Source organism: Urocampus carinirostris, chromosome 6 (genome assembly GCF_059441175.1).
Source record: "Urocampus carinirostris isolate Australia breed hairy pipefish chromosome 6, RoL_Ucar_1.0, whole genome shotgun sequence".
NCBI lineage: Eukaryota > Metazoa > Chordata > Actinopteri > Syngnathiformes > Syngnathidae > Urocampus > Urocampus carinirostris.
The window spans coordinates 6,867,898-6,894,878 of NC_142354.1; the positions used below are offsets into that span (position 1 = coordinate 6,867,898).

The 26,981-nt window shown below is 40.0% G+C and overlaps 3 protein-coding genes across 4 annotated transcripts in view; 2 read left to right on the forward strand and 1 right to left on the reverse strand.

Moving 5' to 3' along the window:
• LOC148363672 (deoxyribonuclease-1-like) overlaps positions 1–5,132 on the forward strand; it is a 36,239-nt gene extending 31,107 nt beyond the window's left edge. The window contains exons 9-10 of the mRNA XM_088337638.1: positions 3,177–3,252; positions 4,746–5,132. Of these exons, the coding sequence (XP_088193764.1) occupies positions 3,177–3,252; positions 4,746–4,936 (267 nt within the window). The 3' untranslated portion in view covers positions 4,937–5,132. The remainder of the gene's footprint in view (positions 1–3,176; positions 3,253–4,745) is intronic.
• Positions 5,133–6,878: 1,746 nt separating this feature from the next.
• tma7 (translation machinery associated 7 homolog) lies at positions 6,879–13,292 on the reverse strand. Its single transcript, XM_088337644.1, has 4 exons — positions 13,126–13,292; positions 12,815–12,870; positions 12,320–12,407; positions 6,879–7,190 (listed from the first exon to the last, which is right to left on the reverse strand). The coding sequence occupies exons 1-4, from the start codon at positions 13,139–13,141 to the stop codon at positions 7,156–7,158; spliced, it is 195 nt and encodes a 64-aa protein (XP_088193770.1). The 5' UTR covers positions 13,142–13,292; the 3' UTR covers positions 6,879–7,155.
• Positions 13,278–23,874, forward strand: ccdc51 (coiled-coil domain containing 51). Of its 2 annotated transcripts, none has more exons than XM_088337642.1 (6): positions 13,278–13,422; positions 14,782–14,847; positions 14,935–15,097; positions 18,115–18,252; positions 20,043–20,414; positions 22,114–23,874. In XM_088337642.1, exons 2-6 carry the CDS (start codon positions 14,843–14,845, stop codon positions 22,561–22,563), a joined length of 1,128 nt encoding a protein of 375 aa, XP_088193768.1. In that variant the 5' UTR covers positions 13,278–13,422; positions 14,782–14,842; the 3' UTR covers positions 22,564–23,874. The 2 variants fall into 2 exon arrangements, with proteins under 2 accessions (XP_088193768.1, XP_088193769.1); XM_088337643.1 differs by lacking the exon at positions 13,278–13,422 and adding an exon at positions 13,450–14,384.
• The last annotated feature ends 3,107 nt before the right edge of the window (positions 23,875–26,981 follow it).

Consider the following 26,981-nt stretch of genomic DNA (forward strand, 5'->3'; position numbering starts at 1 on the left):
AAAGAGGTCGAAAGCCAGGACGGGAGGGTAGACGTGATCAGTATCAAAAACGGGTCAAAGCCAGGGCACAGACAGGAGCAAAAGCAGGTGGGAGTCAGGGTTGAAAAAGGCTTGCCTGGTATTAACTGAGGTTCCCAGACGGACTGACGAACGGGGACAGAAAGGAGTGGTTTTAAATAGGGACAGGGAGTCAATCAAAGTCCGAGGCAGTTGGCGCCAAAGGAGCGGGCACAGGTGAATCACATTGGTAATTATGACATTTTATTCAAATTATGTTATTATTTTGTGCACTCTTAAACAACTTCATCAAACAAAATAGGACATGAGCAAATTAGTTCTTAAAAAGAAAACAACATGGTAAACTGCTGTCACCTTCAGATATGGATAAGTATTGCAGTTACTCATCTGCCCACTCGAGGAAAGCAAAGATACTGAACAATGGGAGGTGTTATGCCAAGATAAAATTGGGAAATTTCCTGCAGCACACTAGACAAGGTCTCATGGCACACTTGTGTGCCCCAGCATCTGGTTGAAAAACACTGGTCAATACAATGCTTCTCAAGTAAAGTTATATTTTTGAATTTACTAATAAAAAATAGTTCAATAGTTCAGTTTAAGTTCAAATACTAAATGTGACAGTAACCCAAATTACCAATACGACCGGTTGTCACTGATAGAGTGTAATATTGAGTGACTTACTTGGTACTAGTTAGAATATTGAAAGGTGTCACTGCATTTATTTATAATTGTGTGTTTTGCATGTTCATTTTTTAAATCTTTTTAATTATCCTACCAATATTTTAATCCAGTTAATCATTAAGTGGTAAATAATCCACATTATGATTATCCATATTGTCCTTTTTTTTCACTTGTTGCCACAATGTATGCATTTATCTAGTTGTTATAGAATCTCTACATTGTTTTAAGTGGTGTTCTGATTTACTGTTGGGAGCGAGGCCTTAAGTCTTCAAAGCACCTGTGTCACGGTTGCCCATGGCGCCCAATTGGCCCCGCCCATTTGGCACCAGCTGCGGCTCGTTGACTGATTGTCTTCCCTCCTATTTAAGCTCAGTGCTCTCACTCACCCTTTGTCAGTCCGTCAACGAACCTCTGCACTCGCAAAACGTGGGTTTTGACTCTGTCCGGTTTCCTGCTTGTGTTTTCTGTCCGGTACAGTTCCCATCTATTTTGTCCTGTTTAATATCGATCTCCAGTTTCATTCCCGACTATTTTGTTCTGTTTGATATCGATCTCCAGTGTCTGGTAGCGTTTCCGTCTAGTTTGTCCTGTTTAATTTTGATCTCCAGTGTCTGGTATCGTTTGCGTCTATTTTGTCCTGCTTTTTATCGGACTCCAGTCTCCAGTGCCTGATATCAATCCTGTTTGTCCTGCTCTGTCCGGTAAGGACCCCATCTGTCCGATATGTGCTCGTGCAATTGGTATCGATCTTGTTGGTCTCTGGCTTCCTGTCGTTCCACGCCTGACTGCTGCCTCACGTCTTCCGCCCAACGATCGCCGAATCACTGGCGTTTGGGTTAACGTGCTTGACTGCCCCATTTCCCGTAAAATAAAGCTTTTGTGAGAAACGTCACGCATCTGGGTCCTCCTCCTGTTCCAGTTCATGACAACCTGCATTATTTAGTCTGGACAACGGACTGGTGTGAAGATGGTATTTAGGGAATTTTCCACTACCGGGTTATGCCACTTTGGGGAAAAAATGATTATCAGTGATTTTTTTTTAAACATACCATTACAGCCTTGTAATGTACCCCCAAGCCCAGAATATTCCGTTTTATTTATTTGTATAGGTTCATTGTGATAAAAACCTGAAACCGCCCACTCCAGCGTTTGTTTTTACTCATTTTGTTTCACAACTCAGATGTTGATTTAAACACGCTGGGAAAGAAAAAGTCTGTCCTTCTTCATAATGCCTACACACATTGCAAGGTCATTTGGGTAGGAATATCAAAATATTGTGTTCTCCTTCATCTGACGATGATCGTGGGTCTTTAGTATAGGTGGTGAAAACATGCCTAAATGAAATTCATCCAAACTATTACATCTACTCATTAGCAGGGGTGTCAAACTCATTTTAACTCGGGGGCCACACGATACAACAAACATTCTGTCGGGGGCCAGACTAGTAGATTAAAGAGAAATAAAAAGAGAAATAAAGAAATAAGAGAAAGAGGAAGGGAAAAGAAGAGAGAGGGCGGGACAAAGAGAGAGAGGGAGAGAGCGTGAGAAACAAAAGAGATAAAAAGAGAAGTCGTGAGAGGGGGAAAGAAAGGGAGAGGAAGAAAGAAATCCAAATGGAAATAGAAAGACAGAAGGAGAGAAAAGAAAGTGCGAAGGGTAGGAAGAGAGAAAGAGAAAAGAGAGAAAAGGAAAAAATGAAGTTAGAGCAAAATAAGTTAAAAAGACACCGAGAGAGAAAGAGACAAAGAGCTACAAAGGAAGAGAAAAAGAGACACAGAGAGTGAAAGAGACAGAGATAGAGAGTGGGAGAAAATGGGTGGAAGAGAGAGAGAGAGAGAGAAATAAGTACAGTGTCTTTGTGAGAGGCACCTGGCTTTGGCAACATCAAGTTGACATATTTTCAACCTGCAGCTTGTTTTTCTCTTGCGCTTCTCTGAGTGTTGTCTCGCAGGCCGGATTCAATCCCTTAGCGGGCCGCCTGTTTGACACCTGTGCATTAGAGGAAGTTGAAACTGCAGGAATAAATTAAATGAAATGAAATGATCTGCATTTATATAGCACTTTTCAAGTCAAGACTTCCCAAAGCGCTTTACATTGTGCTTCACATTTTCCAAAAGTGCCCGTGCAGCTATGTAAGGTGCTAACCTGCTTATTGGGGGTATTAGGGGTTCAGTGTCTTACCCAAGGACACTTCAACATGTAACACGGAGGAGCCGGGATTCGAACTGCGATCTCTTGATCCCAATATGAGCGCAACATGTTTTTTTTTTTAAAACATGTGCTAGTTTTTGCAACACGCACTTTTCACCTATTGTAAAAGGTTTGATATTGCAATGTCTCAATATTACAACTGTCATTACATTCTTAGTTTCTGTTAATACATATCAAATAGGAAAAAGCAACATGAAGACCACGTTATTATATATATTACAAGTGAAAAGTGTTCCATGGCCATGATTATATTGTCTTTTTTGCAGGCGCTAAAAGTGAGTGATCATTACCCAGTGGAGGTTGAGCTGAGATCCCTTACTGCGCCACATGAAGGAGATAAAGGTAACTACTACTACTATGGCATTACACAACCACAAGAGCAGCACAGTGATCTAATAGTTTGTGCGTCTGCCTCAAATTACTGAAATTCAGGGTTTGCCTGAAAAATGTGTGTATTGGGTTAATGTTCTCTAATATCCTCCTACATGGCATATATATATATATATATATATATATAAATAAAAATAATAATAATAATCTAATATAATGTAATCTTATATAATGGTAAATAAAGTACTAATAATCTCCCAAAAAATTGGGGTGCCAGCTTTGTCTCATTTATCCCTTCAAGTGTCGACTACAAAAATACTACAAAATTACTAGAAAACAAAATATCAAATTTAGTGCTTGAAATGGGGATCTAATATACTATATTGCTTTCATTTTTAAAATACAAGACTTAAGAAATATTATAAAATGTGACTACAGTAATGCTATACAAAAATCCTGCTACAAAAATACGATTGCAGAAATACTCCAAAGATACTGCAAACATATGACAAAATACTGCAGTAATATGACTACAGACATACTACAGTAATACATTTAAAACACTACTTTGGAAATAGTACAGAATTACCACAAAACATCAAATTTAGTGCTTAGAAATAGGGACCTATTATATTATTTTGCTTTAATTTAAACAAAACAATACTTCAGAAATACTACAAAAATAATATTACAGTAATACTGTAATGCAAAAATACTACTGCAGAAACACTACAGTAATACTAGAAACGCACTACAAAAAACTAAAGTAATAAGACTACAGAAACATTACATAAATCAAAAGAGTAATACAGAAATACTACAAAAATATTTGTACAGGTATACTTAAACAGTATAATAAGAAGTAAATGCAAAACCAAATGTCAAATTTAGTGCTTAAAAACACAGACCTAATATATTTTGCTTTAAACGTCTCAAAACCAATTTGATGAAACTAATCTGTTTAAAGATCAGCATCAAAAGAAATGTAACATGTAGATATCCGGATGTGTATGTATATATATTTATATACAAAAATGCAAATGAGGCCAGTTTTTTAACCCAGTGCGGCACGTGAGTCCAAAAAGTTTGCCCATCCTTGCTCTAAATAAACATAGTCAATGTCGTATTTTAATGTTACGTGCCATTTGAATATATATGGTGAACCAAACCGCCAGGCCTACCTGGATTGTAAAACCCATTCATTTATACAATGACGATTATTAGTTTTTATGTGCATCAACTTCAGAAATCAAGAGTTTTGTGAGACGCTTGATTTTAAAATACCATTATTTTATCAGAACTGATTATCACAATGGTCTGATTAGAGATCCTTGTGGAACTCCACAGCCCTTTTATACACCTGTTATTGCACCCATCTGTAAATGTATCATTTAAAAAGATCAAATCTGAAGTATCCTTCTATTTAATTTGCTGGGAATTTGTATGATCATACATGCTAATGTTTGAAGATTTATGAATGAGAAATATCGCTATATGTTTTCCAGTTGAACCTACCCCAGGAAGTCAACATGACCTGCTGGAGCTCAAACGAGGAAACCTACTGCTGGAACGTGAGAAACTCAATTTAGAGATTCAAATCCTGCAGATGAAGCTGGCCCGGATGAGGCAAGGAGACGAAGAACAGCATCTACTCTATCAGCCACGCCAGCAAACAACTGGCTGTAAAATGCTCTGAGTTCAGAGGACTGATGCCAAAGACTCATTCACAATTCTGCTAGACTGAAAAAAACATTAGAATAAGAGTACTTCCCTGGTAAAACAGCCCTGCTTCATCTGACCGTTGATACCTCAGAGATTTTCACTTACAAAACAAAATTTACTTATGATAATAAAAAAACAACTATATTCTAATAAATAGGAAAAACCTTCTACTTTCTTATTACATTGGATTACACTGATATTGTGTGAAACTTGTGCCTTTAAGCAGTGTCTGAAATAACGTCTGCATCTTTTACGTCGGGTGTACAACTTACAAAACGTCTCTGCCCGAGTGGCTGACAACTTTTTCAAGAAAAAAAAAAAAAGATTTTTTTTTTTTTCAAATCAAACGTTTGCTTTATTCTGATGTCAAAATCTTCGTTCGGTTTGGGAATTTCGGTTGGTTTACCAATTTGCATACTCAGCAGCCGAGCACATACATATACACACACACATACATCGAATAACTGTGCTTCCGGACTTTCCCGAACGTTATAAGGTCATACATTTGCATATCATTTCCCAAAGTAGACGCACAGAGAACACAAGAAAAATGGTTAGGAATCAAGCCAAAACCTCAGCCCCAGAAGAAAGATTCAAAAGAAGCTAACAATATGTATCACGCTACAAAACGTAAACGTACATTAAAAGCATCGTGTAAACAGGAGTTCACGTGGCTTGTAGCAGACGACGCAACGAAAACATTGCATGAATGAAGATGAGTAAATACAGGTACATACGGATGGCAGATGGAAAACAGCGATGTCATATACATGCAATGAATGTTATAAGTAGATTTATCCCATCTGATCTCATCTCATTAGCTGCACCGCTTATCCTCAGTAGGGTCGCGGGGGTGCTGGAGCCCATCCCAGCAATCATCGGGCAGTGGGCAGGGGACACCCTGAAAAATACAAACTTCGCACAATAAGTCCGGTAGCTGGATTTGAACCCACACAGGAGGTTCCCAAGACCTTAGAACTGTGCCGCACACACGCTAACCACTGCGCCGCCGTGCTGCCCCCAATGTAACGTGTTGTTATTTAAATAGTATAATAGTATTTAAATAGTGCTACATAAAATACACACTGTTATAAAAATTGGGTAATATGCAATGTGGGGGTGTGGTTTAATGTGGGCTTTTACTCCCCCGGGTGGAGTTAAAGAGCCTCGTGGCATGAGGAAGAAATTGTCAAGTGTATTTCTCAGACTCCTATGCTATAAAATTAACCTGTTTTTCTATTCTTAATATACAAGTAATCATCACACACACACACACCGTCACATTTTCAAAGATCTACGTTTTCAGTCTAATTCCATTGTTTTTAATACATTTTCAATGTTTTTCTATTGTATGTAATATAATACGTATGCGCGACTCCATTGTAGTCACTGCGCATGCGTGACCTTTCAATAAATATGTCTGCTGACCCGGATGTAGTAGATCGGCCAAAGAAGATGGCTGCCGGGCCGGGCTCACTACATTTGCGCAGTAGATTTAATTTTTTTAAATGCCTCTACTTGAATATTTTTGCCAGCAATGGGTTTATATCTTTATAAACTCCGACAGAAATGATCTCCTCAGTCTGTCTGTGGAACAAGACTGTGGGCTAGCTAGCTCTCTGTCAGTTGTTTACATCTTCAACTTTCAAGCTTTTTTAGCAAGCCATGTAACAAAGTTGCCATTTTAAATATGTATATAAAATGGGTGCCTTTTGCGCTAACGGATTACAAAAATGATCTTACAGCTTGAAAAGGTTGTAGACCCCTCTTTAATAGATTTGTAATATTTTAGAAAGTCATGAAAAAGTAGTGGCTATCTAAAGTAAAACAGAAAACATTGTTTTGGGACCCCTGTATGTGATTTTGCCACCATTGAATATGTATCTAGATCCATGTAACAAAAAAGCTCACTGAAAGCAATTTCAAAACATTTTATTTCCTTCCATTATCATGGGCAAAAAAAATACACACTCAAATAGTTTTTGTATTCTTTGCATTTTCAATAAGTCAGGTAGAACGAAACTCCTTTTATTTAAAAGTCGCTGGTCAGTATTTGACTAAGTGTTAAAGACAAAGTATCAGAAAAGTTACAAGTTCCATAACGACTCTAGTCAACACTGTCTGGGAACTTTGGCAGGGGGGGAAATAAACTTGGACAAGATAGGGTCAAACCGGCCAGGAATGGTTGAGGTCTTATTTCTTGCCAGATTTCTTGATGCCGCTGCCACCTAGTGAAGAGAAAAGTACAGAGAGTAAACCAAAAGTCCTAAAGCCTGGCCCCACACGCTTTGGACCCCACTTGTGATTAGCGTTTTGCATTTTTTTCGAGAGAAATAGCGCAGCACCAAAGGTATCAAGTAACAGACACATTAAATCATTTTAGTCCCTGGTTGTAGAATTCAGGAAATGCGTGGGGGAAAGAGGCAAACGGCGAGTTTCTTTAGTCCACAAAGCATGTGCTATAAATGCGAAAAACAGATGACGTCTGAAGACATTTCAGATGCCATTCTGGGTGTATGAAAAACTATTTTTTTGGCCAACATTTATATAATTTATTTAAGGAACATCAAGAGGTGTGGTGGTACTTTGATGATCAAAACATTTCAAATGTACTGACAATATTTCAAGTTTTTAACCCACAAATCAAATTCCTCATATAATACATCAGAACATATCCCGTTTCAGTATCATTGTCCATGTCCAGTCACTGCAGTTCCCTTCAATCCTCAAAGAAATGATGACAAGCAAATGCAATTAGGTCGGATACCGTAAGACCCAACAATGACAACAGCAAAAACCGTATCACATGTGTTGTAACCTGGCCCTATTTTCCAATGTATGGTTCATTAGGTACCCAGTCGCCCTCATCTAGAAGATGGGTCCTTTTGACCTTTGACTCAAAGAGCCAAAAAAGCCTAAAATGTTTGTTTTTTTTTCTTTTTTTTTTTGAGAGATACCACATCATATATTCTAAGACAAAACTCAAAAAAACCCAGTCCCCAGACAAAATCTTTTTCTTCAGCGCATTTTATTTCATTTTGATGATTTATCAAAATATATGAAATGATAATAATGCCAGAACATAATAAATTGTCTCCCTGCCACAGGTACTTGGGAGTGTTAAGGCTCATTTTGACTGTCATTTTAGTTAACAAGAAAAGTAATTTTGTAAAAATTTCAAATAAATTCTGCAAACAAGGATCCCAACGTATTCATCTTCGGCGCAGACAGCACAGGCCAAGAGACAGTAGAAAGTGCTTTCGCTTTGTGCATAGCTCTGCTTGCCCTACTGCTCACCCAATCGTTTGGATAAGTTCACAGTTCTGGAGATTTTTATCAAAAGGTGTCTCAACAGTGAACAAACATTGTTTAATGAGCTTCCATATAAAAAGATTTCTTAGCGACGTGAAGCCAAAACAAGGTTTCTTGGTGTGACACCTTGACTGTTAACTGTAGTTAAAAATGTGCCCCATATATACACACAGGACAGCACCATATTGCATAACAGTGTTGATTCACCTTCACGTGTTCCATAAAGGGCTTCCCTCACCCTAATTCGGAACCACAAATGCATGTTGTCAAATTTGTCTACGAGCCATAGGTTTCCAACCCCTGGCATAGAACAATGATCCTCAACTGGTGAGTCAAACTGCCTTCAGTCAGTACATTTGAGAATTTTTTCTTGATCTGAGTCGTGGCTTGTAAATAGGCTGGGACAGTGGGTCCTCAAGTCAGGCCATTTAAGATGCACTGCTCTAAAAACAGATATAAGGCTCACATCGCATTTTAAGCGACGCAGCAGTCATTCTTTTTTTCCTTTGGCACAGTAGTAAACATGTGCACGTCTTAGTCATTGCTATCTGACTTGTAGTTGCGATATTGAAGTGTGAGGACAGTGCCCGTTGGCGTTCTCCAGGCAATGGCATGGACGACATATTTCCGACGGCGAGTTTGAAGAGAACAATAAACTTTCACCATTGGTGGCTTAAAAAAGGGAACATTTGACAGTAGTCAAGTCACAATTGTTCTTTAAACAAGCAAACGCTATTTGAAATGATTTTTCTGTAAAAATCCAAATACCCTAGCATTTGGTAATTAACCCCCTTCACATTCCTGTACAATTGTTTAAAATCCCAATCAAAGACGTACCAAAGGTAAAATTGAATGCATTCCCTGAACCGTTTGGAGAATATGGACAGTTATGGTCTTTTGAAAGGTGACACGCAGATGTTTTGTCCCAAACTGAAATAATCACTGCAAGTGCTAAAAGCATTGAGTAATCAGAGTTGGAACACATAGAAATTGAAGGTTTTTATTCTCACCTGAATTTTTTTTCCAATTAAATGCTTGCATATGAGTGCGGCATCGGCAGCTTAGCTAGAAAACATGCGAGATAATAGCTTGAAGCCTTACCCCGTACCTTGTCAAATTTGATCACAATCTGAAAAACTAAACATTGTATTTTACACATTTTTTCCAAAGGGTAGGTTAAAGCATTTGCAAAAGTGGCCATTTGGAGACGACCAGTCTACAGCTATAAAACCTCTGCACCTACGTATTTTACCTTGACAATTTTATTAAGACATTCTAAAAGAGGTTTAAATGGTTGACTTCCCTTTCCAGAAACCAATAATTGATTGTGCACACTTGCGTGTAATAATGGTGCGTAATAATGAATCACGGGTGGCGTTAGGCACATTTGTTTTGGCATCTAATTTGAATAAAGTCCGTACATCTGCGTAGCGTTTTTTTCAGAACTTCATTGGCGAACTAATGTTTCAATAATCATTTGAGTCGATTAAGATATTTGGAGCTAAGGAGGTTTTATCAATACAGGCCCTTATAGGCTAATGCTGGCTGTTGATCGTGAAAAAAAATCCTGCAATTGCCGTCAATCAAAAGGTCAGAGGCTAACGGCCATACTGAAAATAATTTTACGGGTCTATTTAGTTGTATATGAAAATTATGTGGCGGACCAGACGGATTGCAACAAGAAACGTCCAACATTGTAAAAATGCTTGTAGTCGGACTTTTTTTTATTATGTCTCTGTGTTATGAAATGAAATGATCTGCATTTATATAGCGCTTTTCAAGTCAATGACTTCCCAAAGCGCTTTACATTGTGCTTCACATTTCCCAATAGCGGCCGTGATCTGTGCAGCCATGTAAGGCGCTAACCTGATTATTGGGGGTAGTTGGGGGTTCAATGTCTTACCCAAGGACACTTCGACATGTAACACGGACAAGCCGGGATTCGAACTGGGATCCCTTAATCCTAAAACGATCACTCTACCTCCTGAGCTACTGTTTTGGCGTATGTATTTTACACGGTTCGATTCACTGGGTGGTCTGGGGTGTAACGAGTCCATGTTTGCAGTTCATGAGCTGACTACCTGGGGACGTAAATGGTGAGCTTTATAGTTTTCAGCTATCCTGTTTCAGACAGATCCTGTTGTTTCTGTGATAAGAACAAAATGGTCAGCATATCTTGAATCCCAAGAGTTTGAGCGGGATTGCATTTTTTCAGTGACTGGTGACATAGTGAAGACACAATGTTGCTTTTCAACAGTCCGATAATGTTAAGGGGTGAGGCCATTTTTGCTGTGTAAATACGTTGATCTGGTTTCCAGTACATCTAAATAAGGGGTCTCCAATGTGGTACCCCCTGAGGACAGCAGAGGTGCCCACGGACCCGTTCTGAAAAAAACTCAGTGCAGGCTCATAGTGATTTTATATGAAAATTATATTTTTATGTTTGACTCAGTCTATTTAACCCTACTTACCCTAATTACCAAGTAACAAAAAGCAGCTCTCAGCTAGTAAAGTTGGAGACATCTGATCTGAATGATAGGAGAGCCAAGTTGGGTCCTTAATAGACCTAAGATTTATGGCCCGAGCCCGAACCCGAGGCAATTTCGGGCCGGGTCGGGCCTGAAATGTCAGTCATACGGTCGGGTCGGGTTCGGTCCTGCTTTTTTCTTTTTTTTTTTTTTTTAATTAATTAATAATTATAAATATATGTTCATTAAAAATATATACTTAAACTATGTATGGATACTAGACCAAGGAATATAGTAAATCAAATAAATATTATTTGTGTACAATTAGTTGTGATTGCGGAAATCATAGCGTACAGTGACGTTGGTGACTTTTCCATCCGCATTAACAAACGCATTTTGTAAAATACGATCGCGCTTTATTGTTTAAATAAACGCGTTATATAGACTAGAATCTCCCAATTATTATAATTAGCTCGCTTTATTTTGTTTTAAAGCGTATTATATAGAATACGATCGCTTTTGTCGGAAGCGTACATTGACGTTGGTGACATTTTCATCCGCGTTAAAAACCGCAATTTGTAGAATACGATCGCGCTTTATTGTTTAAATAAACGCGTTATATAGACTAGGATCTCCCAATTGTTATAATTAGCTCGCTTTATTGTTTTAATAAGCGTTTTATATAGAATACGATCGCTTTTGTCGGAAGCGTACATTGACGTTGGTGACATTTTCATCCGCGTTAAAAAACGCAATTTGCAGAATAAAATCACGCTTTATTGTTTAAATAAACGCGTTATATAGACTAGGATCTCCCAATTATTATAATTAGCTCGCTTTATTGTTTTAATAAGCGTTTTATATAGAATACGATCAGGGGGGGGGGGGGAATTTGCATAGGAGTCGGAAAAGGGCACAACACGTCAACACCCGCTTAATGAAAGTGCTGCGCTAAAATCTTAAGGACGTACTACTACTGCTGCTGTGGATTATGGCCCAATGATCAAGTCGTCAAAATGACGGACGCCCTTAAATGTTTTCGCTACCTCAAAAAAAAAAAAAACGTCAATGACAGATTGTCGCTCAATGTAACATCTGCAGTGCAGACACAGAAATATAAAAGATGTAAATGTTTATACAGTTTTATTTAACTTAGGCCTAGATGTTGTAACAAAAGGCAGAGTTTAATTTGTTATCATAAATCACCCCTCCTTATAAATAAAATATGTAATTTCGGGCCCCCTCGGGCCGCCAGCAAATCCAGTTAATTAGTCGGGCTCGGTCCGGGTCGGGTTTAATACCCCTCGGGCCTGCGTCGGGCTCGGGTGCTTTTTTTTGGCCCGATCTTACCTCTAGTCCTTAATGAGCTCGGTCCTATAGGTGTTAAGGGTTTCTCTGCTCCAATACGGCTTATTCAAAGAACCAAGACCTTCAGCAAGCTCCTGTAGTGCTTATCATGTAAATCACCTGTGTTAGGGAAGAGAAACCTCCCAAGTTTGCAGAAAATCGGCTTCTGAGGACAGTGTGGCCACCACTAATATCCATCTTATGACATTTAAAAACATGTCTGTACACACCTAGAGGTCCTTTTCCAGATGCTTTGACCTTCAAGGCTTCCATGGCCTTCTGGTCATCCTTCTGTTTCTGCTTGAAGGCAAGCTCATCCTAAACAGAAATTGAGTACAGACTGAATACAGGGATCAGAATGGAGATTTTCATTTTCAGCTGAAAATAGCCAGCATCCAGGAATAAAGCAGGGCGGCCAATTTTTCTAACGGCCGCCAGGGTGCGCCAGAGCAATAAAGGAAATAGTGAGACAGTCGGATTTTGAATTTGTTTGCTACGCAAGAGAAAAAGTGAAAAAGTCGGAATGCCTTTGGGGTTCAAAAACAGCGGAAATCCGCGGATCCGCGGAAAATTCTGATCCCTGCGAATAACATTTACTCGTAGCAAATTAACCATGCATTCACAGTTGATGAAAAATAACTCACAGACCCAAATGTGTACATTGCCTTTTACTATACCACAAACGCAATAGTGTAGAATACACACCCCATGTTAAGGAAACTTACCTCATCCATGTCCTTGTTGGCTTTTTTGGGAGCCTTGAGTGGCTTCTTTTTACCCCCTGCACATTGAAATGAAGCATGTTATTATCAATAAAGAATGTGATTTAAATTTATGCAAACTATGATGAATGCAACGTATGCACTAAAATCATTGTGATTGAGAATACATTTTTGTTTTGTTTTAGGAATTGGGATCACATCCACTACTGGCGACGCGCTTTTTAGCAACGACGAACTAGCCCATCTACACGTTAAAGCAACTTTACGCAAATATTTGCAGTTATTCATCTCGGGGAAGTACACCAAAGTCTTACCTTCCCTTCCAGACATCTTTTAGCTTTAATAAAACAAAAAAACGAAAAATAAAGATGCAAAGTTGTGTGTTTTTAATTGTATTGTGCTATATCGATATTAGGAGGCAAAGAAGCAGCGCCTTAAAGACCCCTGTAGGTAGAAATACTTTGAACCCGGAAATAGAAGTATCATTATTTGCCTGACCAAAACTACTTGCTTTTGCCGGATCGCTGACTTTTTTCAAATCAGAATGGTGACTTTGAGATGGGTAATATCGGCTTGGTTAATGTTTATTTAGGAACCATATAAGAAACCAGGTAGGTGTTTGTTGGTTGTATTCGTAATGCTTGTGACAAAGGATGACAGAGGGGCTGTTGCAATATGCAAGGTGGTGATCATTATAAATGGATAGAAGACGCGGTAGCTAAAAGGGTGGAAATATGAAACAAAATCAAAATGATTAATTACTGTGACAAATACCACAGCGAAATGTAATGGTCGTTCAAACAAAAGGGCACAGCCAGCAACAAAAATGTGGAGTACAAGTAGAAATACAAACGATAAAATAATTAACTGTTTAAAATAGGTCAAATCAAGAAAAGTAATCTTAGTAGCAGTGCGGACAAAAAGGGTAGTTTTGTGGCCAATCCTGGAACACCGACACTACACTTTTTTTTATAATTTAAATTAGTGTTTGTACGTGTTTCATGATTGGCCCATGGAGGTGCTGTAGTAGACGCCAGTGTCATAGTACCAAATACCCTGTTTCATTGATGGGCCGTGAGGGACTGCAAGGCCTTCTATGCTGGCGTAAAAAAAATGAATCTTGTGATGTAAATTCTATTTTGTCCATCAATAGTTATTAAATAATTTTCTGTCAGTTTCCTTTTATTACTTTCCCACTGGTTGCACTACTTCCAGATGTGTCTTTGCATATTTACATTAACCAACAACATTTCAGCCATTACTTGTTGTTAGGCACAGAAAAATACCTCGAACAGGATCTGCAGGCTCTCATGAAACCAAACAAGTGAGAATGAAACTTTTGATTTAGCCAGTCAGATTACGAGTTGGTTCTAATTCGGATTCTGGAAGGCCTAAAGAGTATAATGTTACAGCTTTAACAAACACAGTGGGGTAAATCACCAAAACAATCGGGCCGACTGTGGTTAATCAAGGTAATATAATGTTGATTTAATAGTGAAAGGTCGGACAACTACAAAGCGAGCAAGCCTTTCACAAGCAGCAAAATGTTTTGGCTCCAACCTTAAACATTGAGGTACGATATTAAGCCCGACCGTTTATACATTCTTGTTCAACTTAGATTTTATTGCGAAGGACAGGCTTTGGCGTCCGTTTCCCCCATCTCCCACTACCTCCCACTACTTCCCTCTCGTGCAGTTGACCTGGTGTTGTGCACTGGCAAGCGAACTGCTCCACAGAGAGAGTGATTTGGCTATTCCAACAAAACAGAAGTACAACCAAATATGGATAAATAAAAATTAAAACGTTTGACTAGTGGTTACATTACAATTAAGGGTCCAAACAATATATTATTGTTGAAAAAAATATTTAGCTTGAAAAAAAAAGCAAAATTGTGTGCAGTCTATCGAATGTACTCAATGATAGTGATAAAAAGGCTGATTACCTCTGAATCCCTTAAAACTGTCTTACAGGTGGAAATTCTGGTGCTGGGAAGAAATTGAAGCATCAACTATTGGCAAATTGCACTTCTAAATGGGGTAAATTAAAATTAAGTGATCTATTACCTGGTTTAATGGAATAAGGTGATTAATGTGTACTTTGTAATTTGATCATAATCGTGGCAGGTACAGAGTTCATGGCCCGGGTTGTTGGTCCCGCTTTTTCCTATTTGGACCTGTGCCGGTTCGGGCTTGTGTGGTCCGGACCTACGGTGCCCTCCCCCAACCCAGTGGCTCAGATCCGCCAGGTTCCTATCGCTTGAAGGAGCGAGTGCTCTCAGTTTTACAGGTAAGGAAAGCAATGGTAGGGTAGGAACACGAGCAACATCACTTGACCTTGCATACTTTTTTGACATTAAATGATGATTTTATAAATGTCACTCACCAAAATCAGCAAAGGACCATGCTTGTTTGCTCTCGCTGGGATCCATTGCTGTGTTCTATGAATTTACAATGTGTCTTGTACGCGGCTTTCCAAAAGCAAAGATTTACAACCCTATGGATTTTTACAACTGTTGCGTCCACTAGATATGCAAAAATTAAACAAAATCGTCCCAGAGAAATCATCCAATTTATATGAGGCTTTTTAAGCACTTAAGATGGAGTTTGCGTGTATCATTTGTCTCTCTATGTACTGCAAACACCACAGTGCTTTGCCGCATAGAAATATCCCAAATGACAGAAATTTCAAGTGTGCAGTACTGTACACTGTAACCAGAATTCCTGTGTTGCACTAAAGTACATGTACAGGGAGTGCAGAATTATTAGGCAAATGAGTATTTTGACCACATCATCCTCTTTATGCATGTTGTCTTACTCCAAGCTGTATAGGCTCGAAAGCCTACTACCAATTAAGCATATCAGGTGATGTGCATCTCTGTAATGAGAAGGGGTGTGGTCTAATGACATCAACACCCTATATCAGGTGTGCATAATTATTAGGCAACTTCCTTTCCTTTGGCAAAATGGGTCAGAAGAGGGACTTGACAGGCTCTGAAAAGTCAAAAATAGTGAGATATCTTGCAGAGGGATGCAGCACTCTTAAAATTGCCAAGCTTCTGAAGCGTGATCATCGAACAATCAAGCGTTACATTCAAAATAGTCAACAGGGTCGCAAGAAGCGTGTAGAAAAACCAAGGCGCAAAATAACTGCCCGTGAACTGAGAAAAGTCAAGCGTACAGCTGCCAAGATGCCACTTGCCACCAGTTTTGCCATATTTCAGAGCTGCAACATCACTGGAGTGCCCAAAAGCACAAGGTGTGCAATACTCAGAGACATGGCCAAGGTAAGAAAGGCTGAAAAACGACCACCACTGAACAAGACACACAAGCTGAAACGTCAAGACTGGGCCAAGAAAAATCTCAAGACGGATTTTTCTAAGGTTTTATGGACTGATGAAATGAGAGTGAGTCTTGATGGGCCAGATGGATGGGCCCGTGGCTGGATCGGTAAAGGGCAGAGAGCTCCAGTCCGCCTCAGACGCCAGCAAGGTGGAGGTGGGGTACTGGTATGGGCTGGTATCATCAAAGATGAGCTTGTGGGGCCTTTTCGGGTTGAGGATGGACTCAAGCTCAACTCCCAGTCCTACTGCTAGTTTCTGGAAGACACCTTCTTCAAGCAGTGGTTCAGGAAGAAGTCCGCATCCTTCAAGTAAAACATGATTTTCATGCAGGACAACGCTCCATCACACGCATCCAAGTACTCCACATCGTGGCTGGCAAGAAAGGGTCTAAAAGAAGAAAAACTAATGACATGGCCTCCTTGTTCACCTGATCTGAACCCCATAGAGAACCTGTGGTCCCTCATCAAATGTGAGATTTACAAGGAGGGAAAACAGTACACCTCTCTGAACAGTGTCTGGGAGGCTGTGGTTGCTGCTGCACGCAATGTTGATCGTGAACAGATCAAAGCACTGACAGAATCCATGGATGGCAGGCTTTTGAGTGTCCTTGCAAAGAAAGGTGGCTATATTGGTCACTGATTTGTTTTTGTTTTGTTTTTGAATGTCAGAAATGTATATTTGTGAATGTTGAGCTGTTATATTGGTTTCCCTGATGAAAATAAATAATTGAAATGGGTATACATTTGTTTTTTGTTAAGTTGCCTAATAATTATGCACAGTAATAGTCACCTGCACATACAGATATCCCCCTAAAATAGCTAAAACTAAAAAAGCCCCACTCCAACTTCCAAAATATTCAGCTTTGATATTAATGAGACTTTTGGGTTCATTAAGAACATGGTTGTTGTTCAATAATAAAATTAATCCTCAAAAATACAACTTGCCTAATAATTCTGCACTCCCTGTATAAACGGTTTATGTAAATTCACTTCATACAAATTGTTAATGAATGGATTAAGAGCAAAACATGAGGAAATACTCCATTTTAATCGAGACTAAACCGAGATTTGAATGTGATTAATCCACATAAAAGTTTTTGTCTTTGACCGCCACTTTACCCAAATGAATATCGTATTTTCCACACAATAAAGTGCACCAGATTATTAAACGCACCCTCAAAAATTAGGGCCGCGAGAATATTGTCAGACATGAAACCGGTCCGTGGTACAGAAACGGTGGGGGAAATACTGAAATAAAATACTGTATTGGTGATTCGTTAAGTCTTAATGAAGCACACACAATTCTGAACTGAATGAAGAGAAAGGCATTGTGGAAAGTAATTCGGTCATCCTGAAAGGTATAAATAAACGCAGGGCCACATGTATTCAACAATGTTTGTCACTTGCAATGCTTAGTATGAGCTGAGAAAAAAAATGAAACTAAATAGTGATACGGGCTTTTAACCACTTTCTTGTTTCTTCTCATTTCTCTAACATTTGTTTCTGGTGCTGTGTCTAAAAATCATGTGATGATGATATAAGGCCTAATGCCCTTATGGATGCCTGGCATGTCTCAAGTGGCCTAGTGGTTAGGATTCAGCTTTCTTATCTTCACTATCTTGGTTCGATCCCCGTTGCAACCATTATTATGTGAATCTGTTCAGCAATAAATATCGACTTATCAATAATTGCACAATTATTCTGGTCTTAATTTTCAATTTTATCTATAAATAGGGCACACCGGATAATAAAGCACACGTTCAAATTTCTTTCCTATTTGGAATTTTTGGGTGCGGCTTATAATATGGAAAATATGGTACATTTTATGAACCTGACACAGAGAATACTTGTCCCTACATGTCATCTCCAATATGTACCATTAGAAAATGCATTGTCAATGGCTTTTGAAAGTGTTAATGAATTTTACATTTTTTAAATAATTTAGTTGTTTGTTTTTCCCTAAGCATGCTGGTCGGTTGGGACAGCAGTGGAGCCACAAGTCTGCCATGATGGCCGCCAGCACGATGAACAGTTGGTGGGAGAAGTACGAGGAATTCGTTGGCCTCAATGAGGTTCGCCAAGCGCAGACCAAAGTCACAGAGGTCAGTAGGACAAGAACTTCGTTCTCAGACTGGTCGCCAGTCAGTCACAGGGAAGGGCAGACATTTTTCCTTTAAATTTCTCATTTGTTTAATTTGTTTGTTTTTTCGCCCCATATTCCATTTTTTAAGTTAAAATAATGTATATTTATCTTATTTTTTTTCAATCAAAGAGGCGAAAAACGGATTTATAAGGCGATACTTCAGGACTCCATCCCAATTAACTCAGCTTTTGGAGAAAGGCATCAAAAAATGGGCTATAAAGAAATTGGTGGGCTGAGGTGGTGGGTTTGGCCATTTTGCCAGCCCATGTTCCTTGATGTAATGCAAGTTTATTATGAGCATTTACCATGGAAGAAGTCGGGGTTGCCAACATAGGTTTATCCTTGACATTGTAAGAGTGAGGTAGAGAGGTGCGGGAGGAGTGAGGCAGCACGAGAAAGCACTATAAAAAAACACTATAGCAGCTGTAAACTCTCGTAACTTATATTTTCTTTTGTATGTCCTGTAACATTTTTGCATCTATTATCTCAAATCTCATAACTAGAGTAGAGGGGCCACTTTACATCAGCCCAGAGTTCCCACTGCCCAATGTCAGCTGGTATGAGCTCCAGCACCCCTACCGCCCTAGTGAGGATAAGTATTTCTGGAAATATATATATAAACAGCTCAGGGTGTCCCCTGCCCACTGCCTGAAGATAGCTGGGATGGGCTCCAGCACGCTGGGGTGCTGGAGCTGAGGATAAGTGGTGCAGGTAATGGATGGATGTGTATATATATATATATATATATATATATATATATATATATATACACACACAAAATTCTGGCCTATATAGGGCACCTGAATATAAGATGCACACAGTTTTTAAAGGCATAACAATATTGTACATACGTAAGCCGTAGCTCACTATAAGCCGCATGTGCCCACATTCAAATATGAGATATTTACAAAGAAAGAGGGGCCAGGTAAAAAGGGCGTAGGGGGAATGTCGGAGATGGCCAAAATCACCCTTCCTCACAAATAAAATGTGAAAATTTGAGTTTACTTCCCACTCGGTCCTTCAAATCAAGTTAATCGGCCGGACTCAAGCTTGTTTGGGCTTTTATACCTGCGGGTCGGGTCGTGCTGGATTTTTTAGGCCCGATTTAATCTCAAACTTTCAAAAGGGCCAGTTAAAGATAACTTTCCTGTGAAACTTGACAGTCTGTGATTTTTTTCCAAGAAATTAAGGCTGTTTCCTGCGAGAAATTGCCTAGACACTAAAGAACTCCTCCAACAGTGTGCACCACTCCTTCCAAAGAACAGCATAAGTAGACTCTTACCAGAGTAGAAAGAGGAGTGAGGGGCTCCCTACAATACCAAGAAAGAGGACAAGTACATTAGAGTCTCTAGTTTGAGAAAAAGACGCTTTCCAGATCCTTACCGAGCGGCCTCGTTAAATAGTACCCACAGAAAAAACATTATGAAGAGGTAACTCCAAGATGCTGGCCTTCAAGGCAGAGTAGCAAAAAGATAAGCCATATCTGGGACTCGCCAACAAAAGAAAATGATTAATGTGGGCAAAACACAGACATTGGACAACAAAAGAGTGTTACTTTATTATAGAAAACACAAATTTGTCTGGGTGACCCCCAAACTCCTGAACCATGTTGCTGGAAAATAAATACTCATTGTATGTAAGTCCTTTCTGGTCCCGTATACTGAAGTGGACAGGCTGATTGTTATGTTGAAAGTTGGACCGACTGGGGGAGACATTTTCCAAAACAAGCTGTTGTGGATGATGTTGCAGGCAGAGGCGGCGTTCATGACATCGAGAGGCCTGGTACGCGAGGCCCATGGCAGCCTGGAGGCGGTCCAGGGTCGGCTGAAAGAAGCCCGGGCGCGCCTGGAGCGTGTGTCACGGGAAGAGCCCGCCTACCTAGAGTTGGCCACCCTGGAGCACCGCCTTCTGCTGGACGAGCGCCGCCTTCGTGTTGCTCACGGGCAAGCCGAGGCGGGCGAGCGTGAAAACTTTGCTGCTTTTTCAGCCGCTGTGCGCGAGAGCCATGAAAAAGAGCGCACGCGTGCCGAGCGCACCAAGAACTGGTCACTCATCGGGTCCGTGCTGGGGGCACTCATCGGGGTTATGGGCTCCACCTATGTCAACCGTGTGCGCCTGCAGGTGAGGATGCCGCGAGAAATGTTTGCTCTGTTGTTGCAATTTTTACTGCAATGCGTGCCGTGCACATTTTTCAAATGTTGGAGGAAATTTGAGTTCCCGGAGGGAAGAACAACACTCAGGCACAGGGAAAACATGCAAACTCCACACAGGGAGGTTAACTGCAATTGAACCCAGGACATCTGAACTGTGAAGCCGGCATGATATCCAGTCATCCTCTGCCCCATCAAATCAGCTCTTGTGCGTCACTGTTCTGAGGTCATGGGATCGACCTTTCTGTGTGGAGTTTGCATGTTCTCCCCGTGCTTGAGTGGGTTTCCTCCCACATTCTAAAAACATGCATTTTAGGTTCATTGGCCGGTCAAAATTGTCCCTAAGGTGTGAATGAGCAAGTGAGTTGGCTGTCTCTTTATGCCCTGCAACCGGCTGGAAACCAGTTCAGGGTGTCCCCTGCCCACTGCCTGAAGATGGCTGGGTTGGGCTCCAGGACGCCCACGACCCTGCTGAGGATAAGCCGTGCAGATAATAGATGTTAACAAATACTGGATGCCCTGTGATTAGCCTAACACTACTAATATGAATTATTTTAGTAAAATGATTGGATTAAATTAATGTAGAATACTCCCTTGGGTTGCGTTCTAAATAGGTCCTGCCATTTTCAAAACCTGCGAAGTAGAAACCTTTATTTATTTATCAAATACATTACATTGAAACCAAAAAACAAAACCAATTTTAAGACTCAAGCACTCTTAACAGAGACAAAATACTGTAATTTATAAAGGATATTTTTTATTTCACAAATCATTTCGGCCCTGTCAAATTATAATTTTTACAATAGTCTTTCCACTTGCACGACTGTATTAAGGACACCATCCACGTCACATGATACTTTGTAGTTATCAGGCGGACGTAATAGGAAACCGCATTTACTTACCGGTTGGCAACCCAACATTTTATAAGAGCCGTTTTTGACCCCCCAAAAAAGTCTGCAACTACAAAAAATTAAAAGCTTTTTATAAGCCTCAATAAGGTCCGGTCACACAGCCTTTTACGGGCGTATCACGGCCAGAAATTTCTGCCCGTGAAGCAGACGCTGTTGGACCCTTTGAGATTGCGATACAGACGCGATACAGCCGTGCTTTACACGCGGTAAGAAATTCACACGCAGTTGGCTGCGCGAAAAAGTTTTGCGCTGCTCAAAAATTTAGACCACGGGTAACCGCGGGCAGCACAGCGATGCAGCCGCGGTTACCCGCGATAAGAACGCGGAACAGTCGCCGGCCAATTTTGCACATTTTCCACCGCGGGCAACCACGGGCAAAAAAAAAAAAACGCTAAATTTTACCCGCGATACAGACGCGAAAGGCGAAGGAAACTGCATGCGGCAAGTCATTGTATGTTAAGGTGGAACTCTTGAGATGGAGTAAGAGAAAAATATTTTGTTTCCGTTTTCTGCAAAAGCAATGTTTTATAGATATTTTCTTTTTCTGTTAGTGTATTTTCTGTTAGCGATGTGACAGTTTTGTTTGATTTTTGGTGAGCTTTTTGTTTGGACAATGATGTCTGACGGGAGATGATTCTGGCGTTACAATATATTTTTCTTCCTTATCATTTCCCTCTTTTGTTTTTTGATGTGAAATGAAAAATCCTAAAAAAGAAGGTTATGCTCATAAACACTTGGTATGTGTGTGGTATTTTGTAGGAGCTCAAAAGTCTGTTGCTTGAGGCTCAGAAAGGTCCAGAAAACCTGCAGGAAGCCCTCCGAATCCAAGCCGGGAACCACCGATCACAGCAGGAGGAACTTGGGGCACTCATTGACAGCCTCAGGGTCTCCCTCCCAGGGGGCGCCATCACTGAGCGTAGCGGTCCTCCCTCTGTCGACCGTTCGACCGTCCTGGAGTCTATTTTACCTCAAGTATCGAAACTACAGCAAAGCCTGGGAGGGGTTCACAATGAGCTGTCCCACGTGAGGAACCTACTGGAAAGTGGCCCCCGGCGGGGCTCCGAGTGGGCGGCGGGATCCGCAGTGGAGACACAGGAGACCCTAGGCCTACAGCTTGGTCGCAGCACACTGTACAATGCCGCTTTCACATACACTGCTGCAGCCTTCACCGTCATAGCCTTGTATACGCTACTCAGAGGAGGAACTTAAAGGGTGTCAGCATTTCGATACGGCTACATCAGCTTCCATTTTGTATGAGTCGGGCAACGATTACCGTATGTTCCACACTATAGGGCGCACTGGATTTTAAGGCGCAGCCCCAAACATGAGTCTTTAGTGGTATTCTTTTTATATATAAGGCGCTCCACATTATAAGGCCCATACAATTAAAACCACAGTAAGGGTTAGGGTTGCAATAAAAATAAATAAGTACCATATTTTTGCATTAATTGATTAATTGGATTATACCGTGGATGCTGATCACAATTGTAAAAATTGGATGAAACAGAATCAAACCCGGATCCCCAGCAGAACATGTGCCGGATACTGACTAGACTATTAGCGATGCAGACAAAACATGCAAGCCTCGTTCTATGTCATCATCACACTATTTTTAGCACGGTGCTATGTTTGTTACTATTGAGCCGGGCTACCAGAATGTTGTCAGACATTACAACGGCCCTTGCTTCAGAAAAGGTTGGGTACCATTATAATACTGTACTGTATCGCCAACTCACAATGTCTTTACGAAGGGCTCATAAAATTTTGAACTGAATGAAGATAAGACACTGGGAAGTAATTCAGTCGACCTGAAATATAAATAAACTTGTTTGCAGCAATGTTTTTCATTTACAATGATTAGTTCGAGGTCAGATAAAGTGATTTTTAATCACTCTGTTTTCTTATTTCTGTAACATTTATGCCGCGATTAAAAATAGTGTGATGATGACATAAGCCCCATTGAATTTTCTCATGTCATTTCACTAGTGGCCTGGTGGTTAGGAATCGGTGGTTATACTGCAGTTGTCCGCCTCCACCATTGGCATGCAGATGTGGTCAGCGATAAATTTTAAGATATCAATGACTGCACAAAGATGATAATACTCCGGTATGTATTTCTATACATACAGGATTATAATGCCCACATTCAAATTTTGGACGTCAGTCTTGCCTGATAACATTATAAATGTGCAATTTAAGTTGATGTTTTTGAAAACACAACTTTGACCGTGGGAGACTAATATAAGGAGAAAATGTTAAATATAAGCATTTTCCCCTTTTTTATCTATATAGTTTGTCTTGATTTTTTTTCCTTTTCAAATGTATCCACTGATGGTTGGAACTGCTGATTTGCAATGATGTTGCACTGGGACCAATCCCCGACTAAATGAACACCGCGTGCTGCTTTACTTTTTGGTGAGCAGCAGAGGGCGCTAAAGATTATTAAAAAGTTTAAATCATGTCACAATGAAACCACAAATGATTAAAATTGTCCTGTAAAAGGGAAAATCCTGAAAATGATTCAGTTTTCCTTTTTTTTTTTGCTTGCAAATAAGCCACTTGTACAACTATCTGCCCCCCTCCAGAAAAGTTTAAAAGGGATGTTGTGTATTATTGACTCAGCTTTAATTTCTTAATAGAATATTGATTTTAAAAACACAAGTAAAAATACACGAACCATCATATAGACCTGCCTTTTTTAAATATCCGTAGGTCGAGAAATGTGTCTTAATTCTACATAACATGAGGCTCACCTAGAAGACGCTGACATGATTGTCCGTTCTCTTGTTGCTATAGGTACCCCCACAAACCAAAATCCTGGGCTAAAATTGTTGCAGTATGGTCACTTTAACTCCGTAGTTTTTATCCTTGTTATGTAGCACAACAAAGTGATCTATGGTGGTCAATTATTACCAGGGTTGGGTAGGGTTACTTTAACTTGATTACTTCCAATTACTTTTGGATTACTCCAATACCAAATATGCTAATAAAAGACAAAATAAACTAAGTATGAATAAAATTACTAAATTTTGTGCAGGCTTGGGGAGTACCGGAATACATGGAACGGCAAAAATAATGTTGGCAAGCTGTTTGGATTTATTTTCATTTTGTTTCTGTCCCTTTTTATATTAGTTTTGCCGGAGATCAAAGAGATCAAAGCCAGGAGAGAAAGCTTACCACGTGTTGTGAGTCATAATTTTATTTATATTTAGTTTCTTTTGTCTTTTATTAGCATATTTGGTATTGAAGTAATCCAAAAGTAATTGAAAGTAATCAAGTTAAAAAACCCTACCCAACCCTGATTATTACACAGTGTCCCTTTAAATCAGTTATGTGTCAAACAGTGGTGGGCTGGGTAAATTACACCTCGGACTTCAGTAGACTGGAGCAATCCAACCCTCAATAACTATTTTATGGCTATAAAACATTTACTGGAGCTACAGTTGCAACACATATTAAACAGCATCAATAATAACCTCATTAAATTGCAATGTTTTTGGGGCCACATTTTACTCACCTAAAATTTGTATTTGCACAAAATTCAGCCTCCTTTCTTTCTTCAAGATTTTAACTATTCTGTCGTAGAGATTATGTGCATTTCACTTCAATCAAGAAGTTGTTTTCTAACACCATCAAAGCTAATGCTGAAATCAAGCCTGTCCTTTCTTATTTCTGGCATAAATCTCTTTTCAATTTAGGGCTAAAAATGTCAGTTGGACAGAAGCAGTGGATACATAGTTTGTGGAACTGCTGACTTTTCAATACGCCTTCTACAAGGCCTCCGGTTAGATATCGAACCCTGGCAACAAGTAATAGCAGAAATGGGATTAGTTGAATGCTTCAATATGAAAGTGCACATCTGGAGGCAACACAACAAAGAGAAAAAGCAATGAAAGGATGCAGACAATTTGAAATTATTTAATAAGCATTCATGGAAGGTGACAAGGCAGGTGAGTGGTCAGCGCCACAGCTCTGAGGTCATGGGTTAAAATACAAATCCCTGCCTTTCTGTGTGGAGTTTGCATGTTCTCTACGTGCTTGCGTTGGTTTTTCTTCCGGACACTGCAGTTCCCTCCCACATTCCAAAAACATGCATGTCAGGCAAATTTTCCAAAGTGTGAATGAGTGAGTGGTTGTATGTCTCTGTGTGCATTGCAACTAGCTGGCAACCAGTTCAGGCTGTCCCCTGCCCACTGCCCGAAGATAACTGGGGTGGGTTTCAGTACCCCCGCAACTCTACTGAGGATAAGCGGTGCAAATGATGGATGAAGTATTCAAGCACAAAATATAATTACCATCACATGGGGAAAGGTGTCAAAGTTTAGTAAAAGCTAATGGGAGCAAAGTCCAAAATGAAACACGAGACTCCACAATTACATTGAAGACCCGGCTTTGGAACTTAACTATTATTTAAACCAGAGCTAAAAAAACGTCTCTGACACAGCCAACTTTGCCACCCGTAGTTAGAAGACAACGGCGAGTGTGTGTCTTTTTTCTTAGTATTTCCTAGTTTATTTAATAAAGTACTTTTTTCACCAGAGCATTTCAGGGTCTTTACAAGACCTTTTACATTTTTTTCTACTACGATATTGAACACTTCCATCATGTTTTAGTAAGCTGAGGCACATTCTTTCGTATTTGTTTCATCGTAGGTGGGAATAGCATAAAAACAAATTTGAAACGTCAAGAAACAATTTACCACTATAAATTATTTGCAGTGAGATTCAAGTTTCAATTCTGTTCACATGAAGCTGAAATTTAAAAAAACAAAAGCTCAACATTTGTATTGCTTTGTTTCTTTTCGGTAATTTTGAAGTATTATTTTAGTATGTCTCATCTCATCTCATCTCATTAGCTGCACCGCTTATCCTCAGTAGGGTGGCGGGGGTGCTGGAGCCCATCCCAGCAATCATCGGGCAGTGGGCAGAGGACACCCTGAACTGGTTGCCAGCCAATGGCAGGGCATATTTTAGTATGTGTCTGTGCATATGAGCACTGGTAAATCCTCTGCAGCAGCTGCGGAGTCTTTTCATAGCCCTAACATCATCCTGAGGCCTGAGCTGGATCGCTTACAGAAAGACTGACGAACCATACACATACCAGGGATCCACACCAGTTACTACTGGTTGATGTAGTTTCTAACAATTTGCTTTGTCCAACAAGATAGTTACTTATTAATTCATGTTAGCGTAACTCATGTGCAACACCAAACCAGGATCCCAGTAACAAAATACAAACGTCATAACGCAAGTAGATGCCATTTCCACTTTTGACATTATGACAGTGCTTCTGAATTTTTTGGGGGGTCACACTCTCCCCCTCGGAAGAAGAAAACCTCACGCGCTCTAAAAAACAAACTGAAGCGTCTTATTTGCATGATTTCTGTGTAATGTCCTTGACGCTTGACAGATACATCTATTTGGCTTCATGCTGTGTGCTGCCAACATTTTTAAACATAGAAAGTGCACCTGTATTTCCTCGTCCAATACAGTGGTCAACCACCACATGTTGGGGTTATTTAGCGAGTTTAAGTAAATAATTAGTTTCTGCTCAGTGACTCTTATGAGGACAAGCGGCTAGGAGATTAAAGTACCGTATTTTCCGCACTACAAAGCGCACCTAAAATC

What these genes read in the sequence shown, in the direction of transcription:
- tma7 (XM_088337644.1), bottom strand. An exon ending in CCAACAAGGACATGGATGAG is followed by an intron (nt 12,408 to 12,814) that starts GTAAGTTTCCTT and finishes ATTTCTGTTTAG; the next exon opens with GATGAGCTTGCCTTCAAGCA. An exon ending in ATCTGGAAAAGGACCTCTAG is followed by an intron (nt 7,191 to 12,319) that starts GTGTGTACAGAC and finishes TCTCTTCACTAG; the next exon opens with GTGGCAGCGGCATCAAGAAA.
- ccdc51 (XM_088337642.1), top strand. An exon ending in GAGTGCTCTCAGTTTTACAG is followed by an intron (nt 15,098 to 18,114) that starts GTAAGGAAAGCA and finishes TTTTTCCCTAAG; the next exon opens with CATGCTGGTCGGTTGGGACA. An exon ending in TCAACCGTGTGCGCCTGCAG is followed by an intron (nt 20,415 to 22,113) that starts GTGAGGATGCCG and finishes GGTATTTTGTAG; the next exon opens with GAGCTCAAAAGTCTGTTGCT.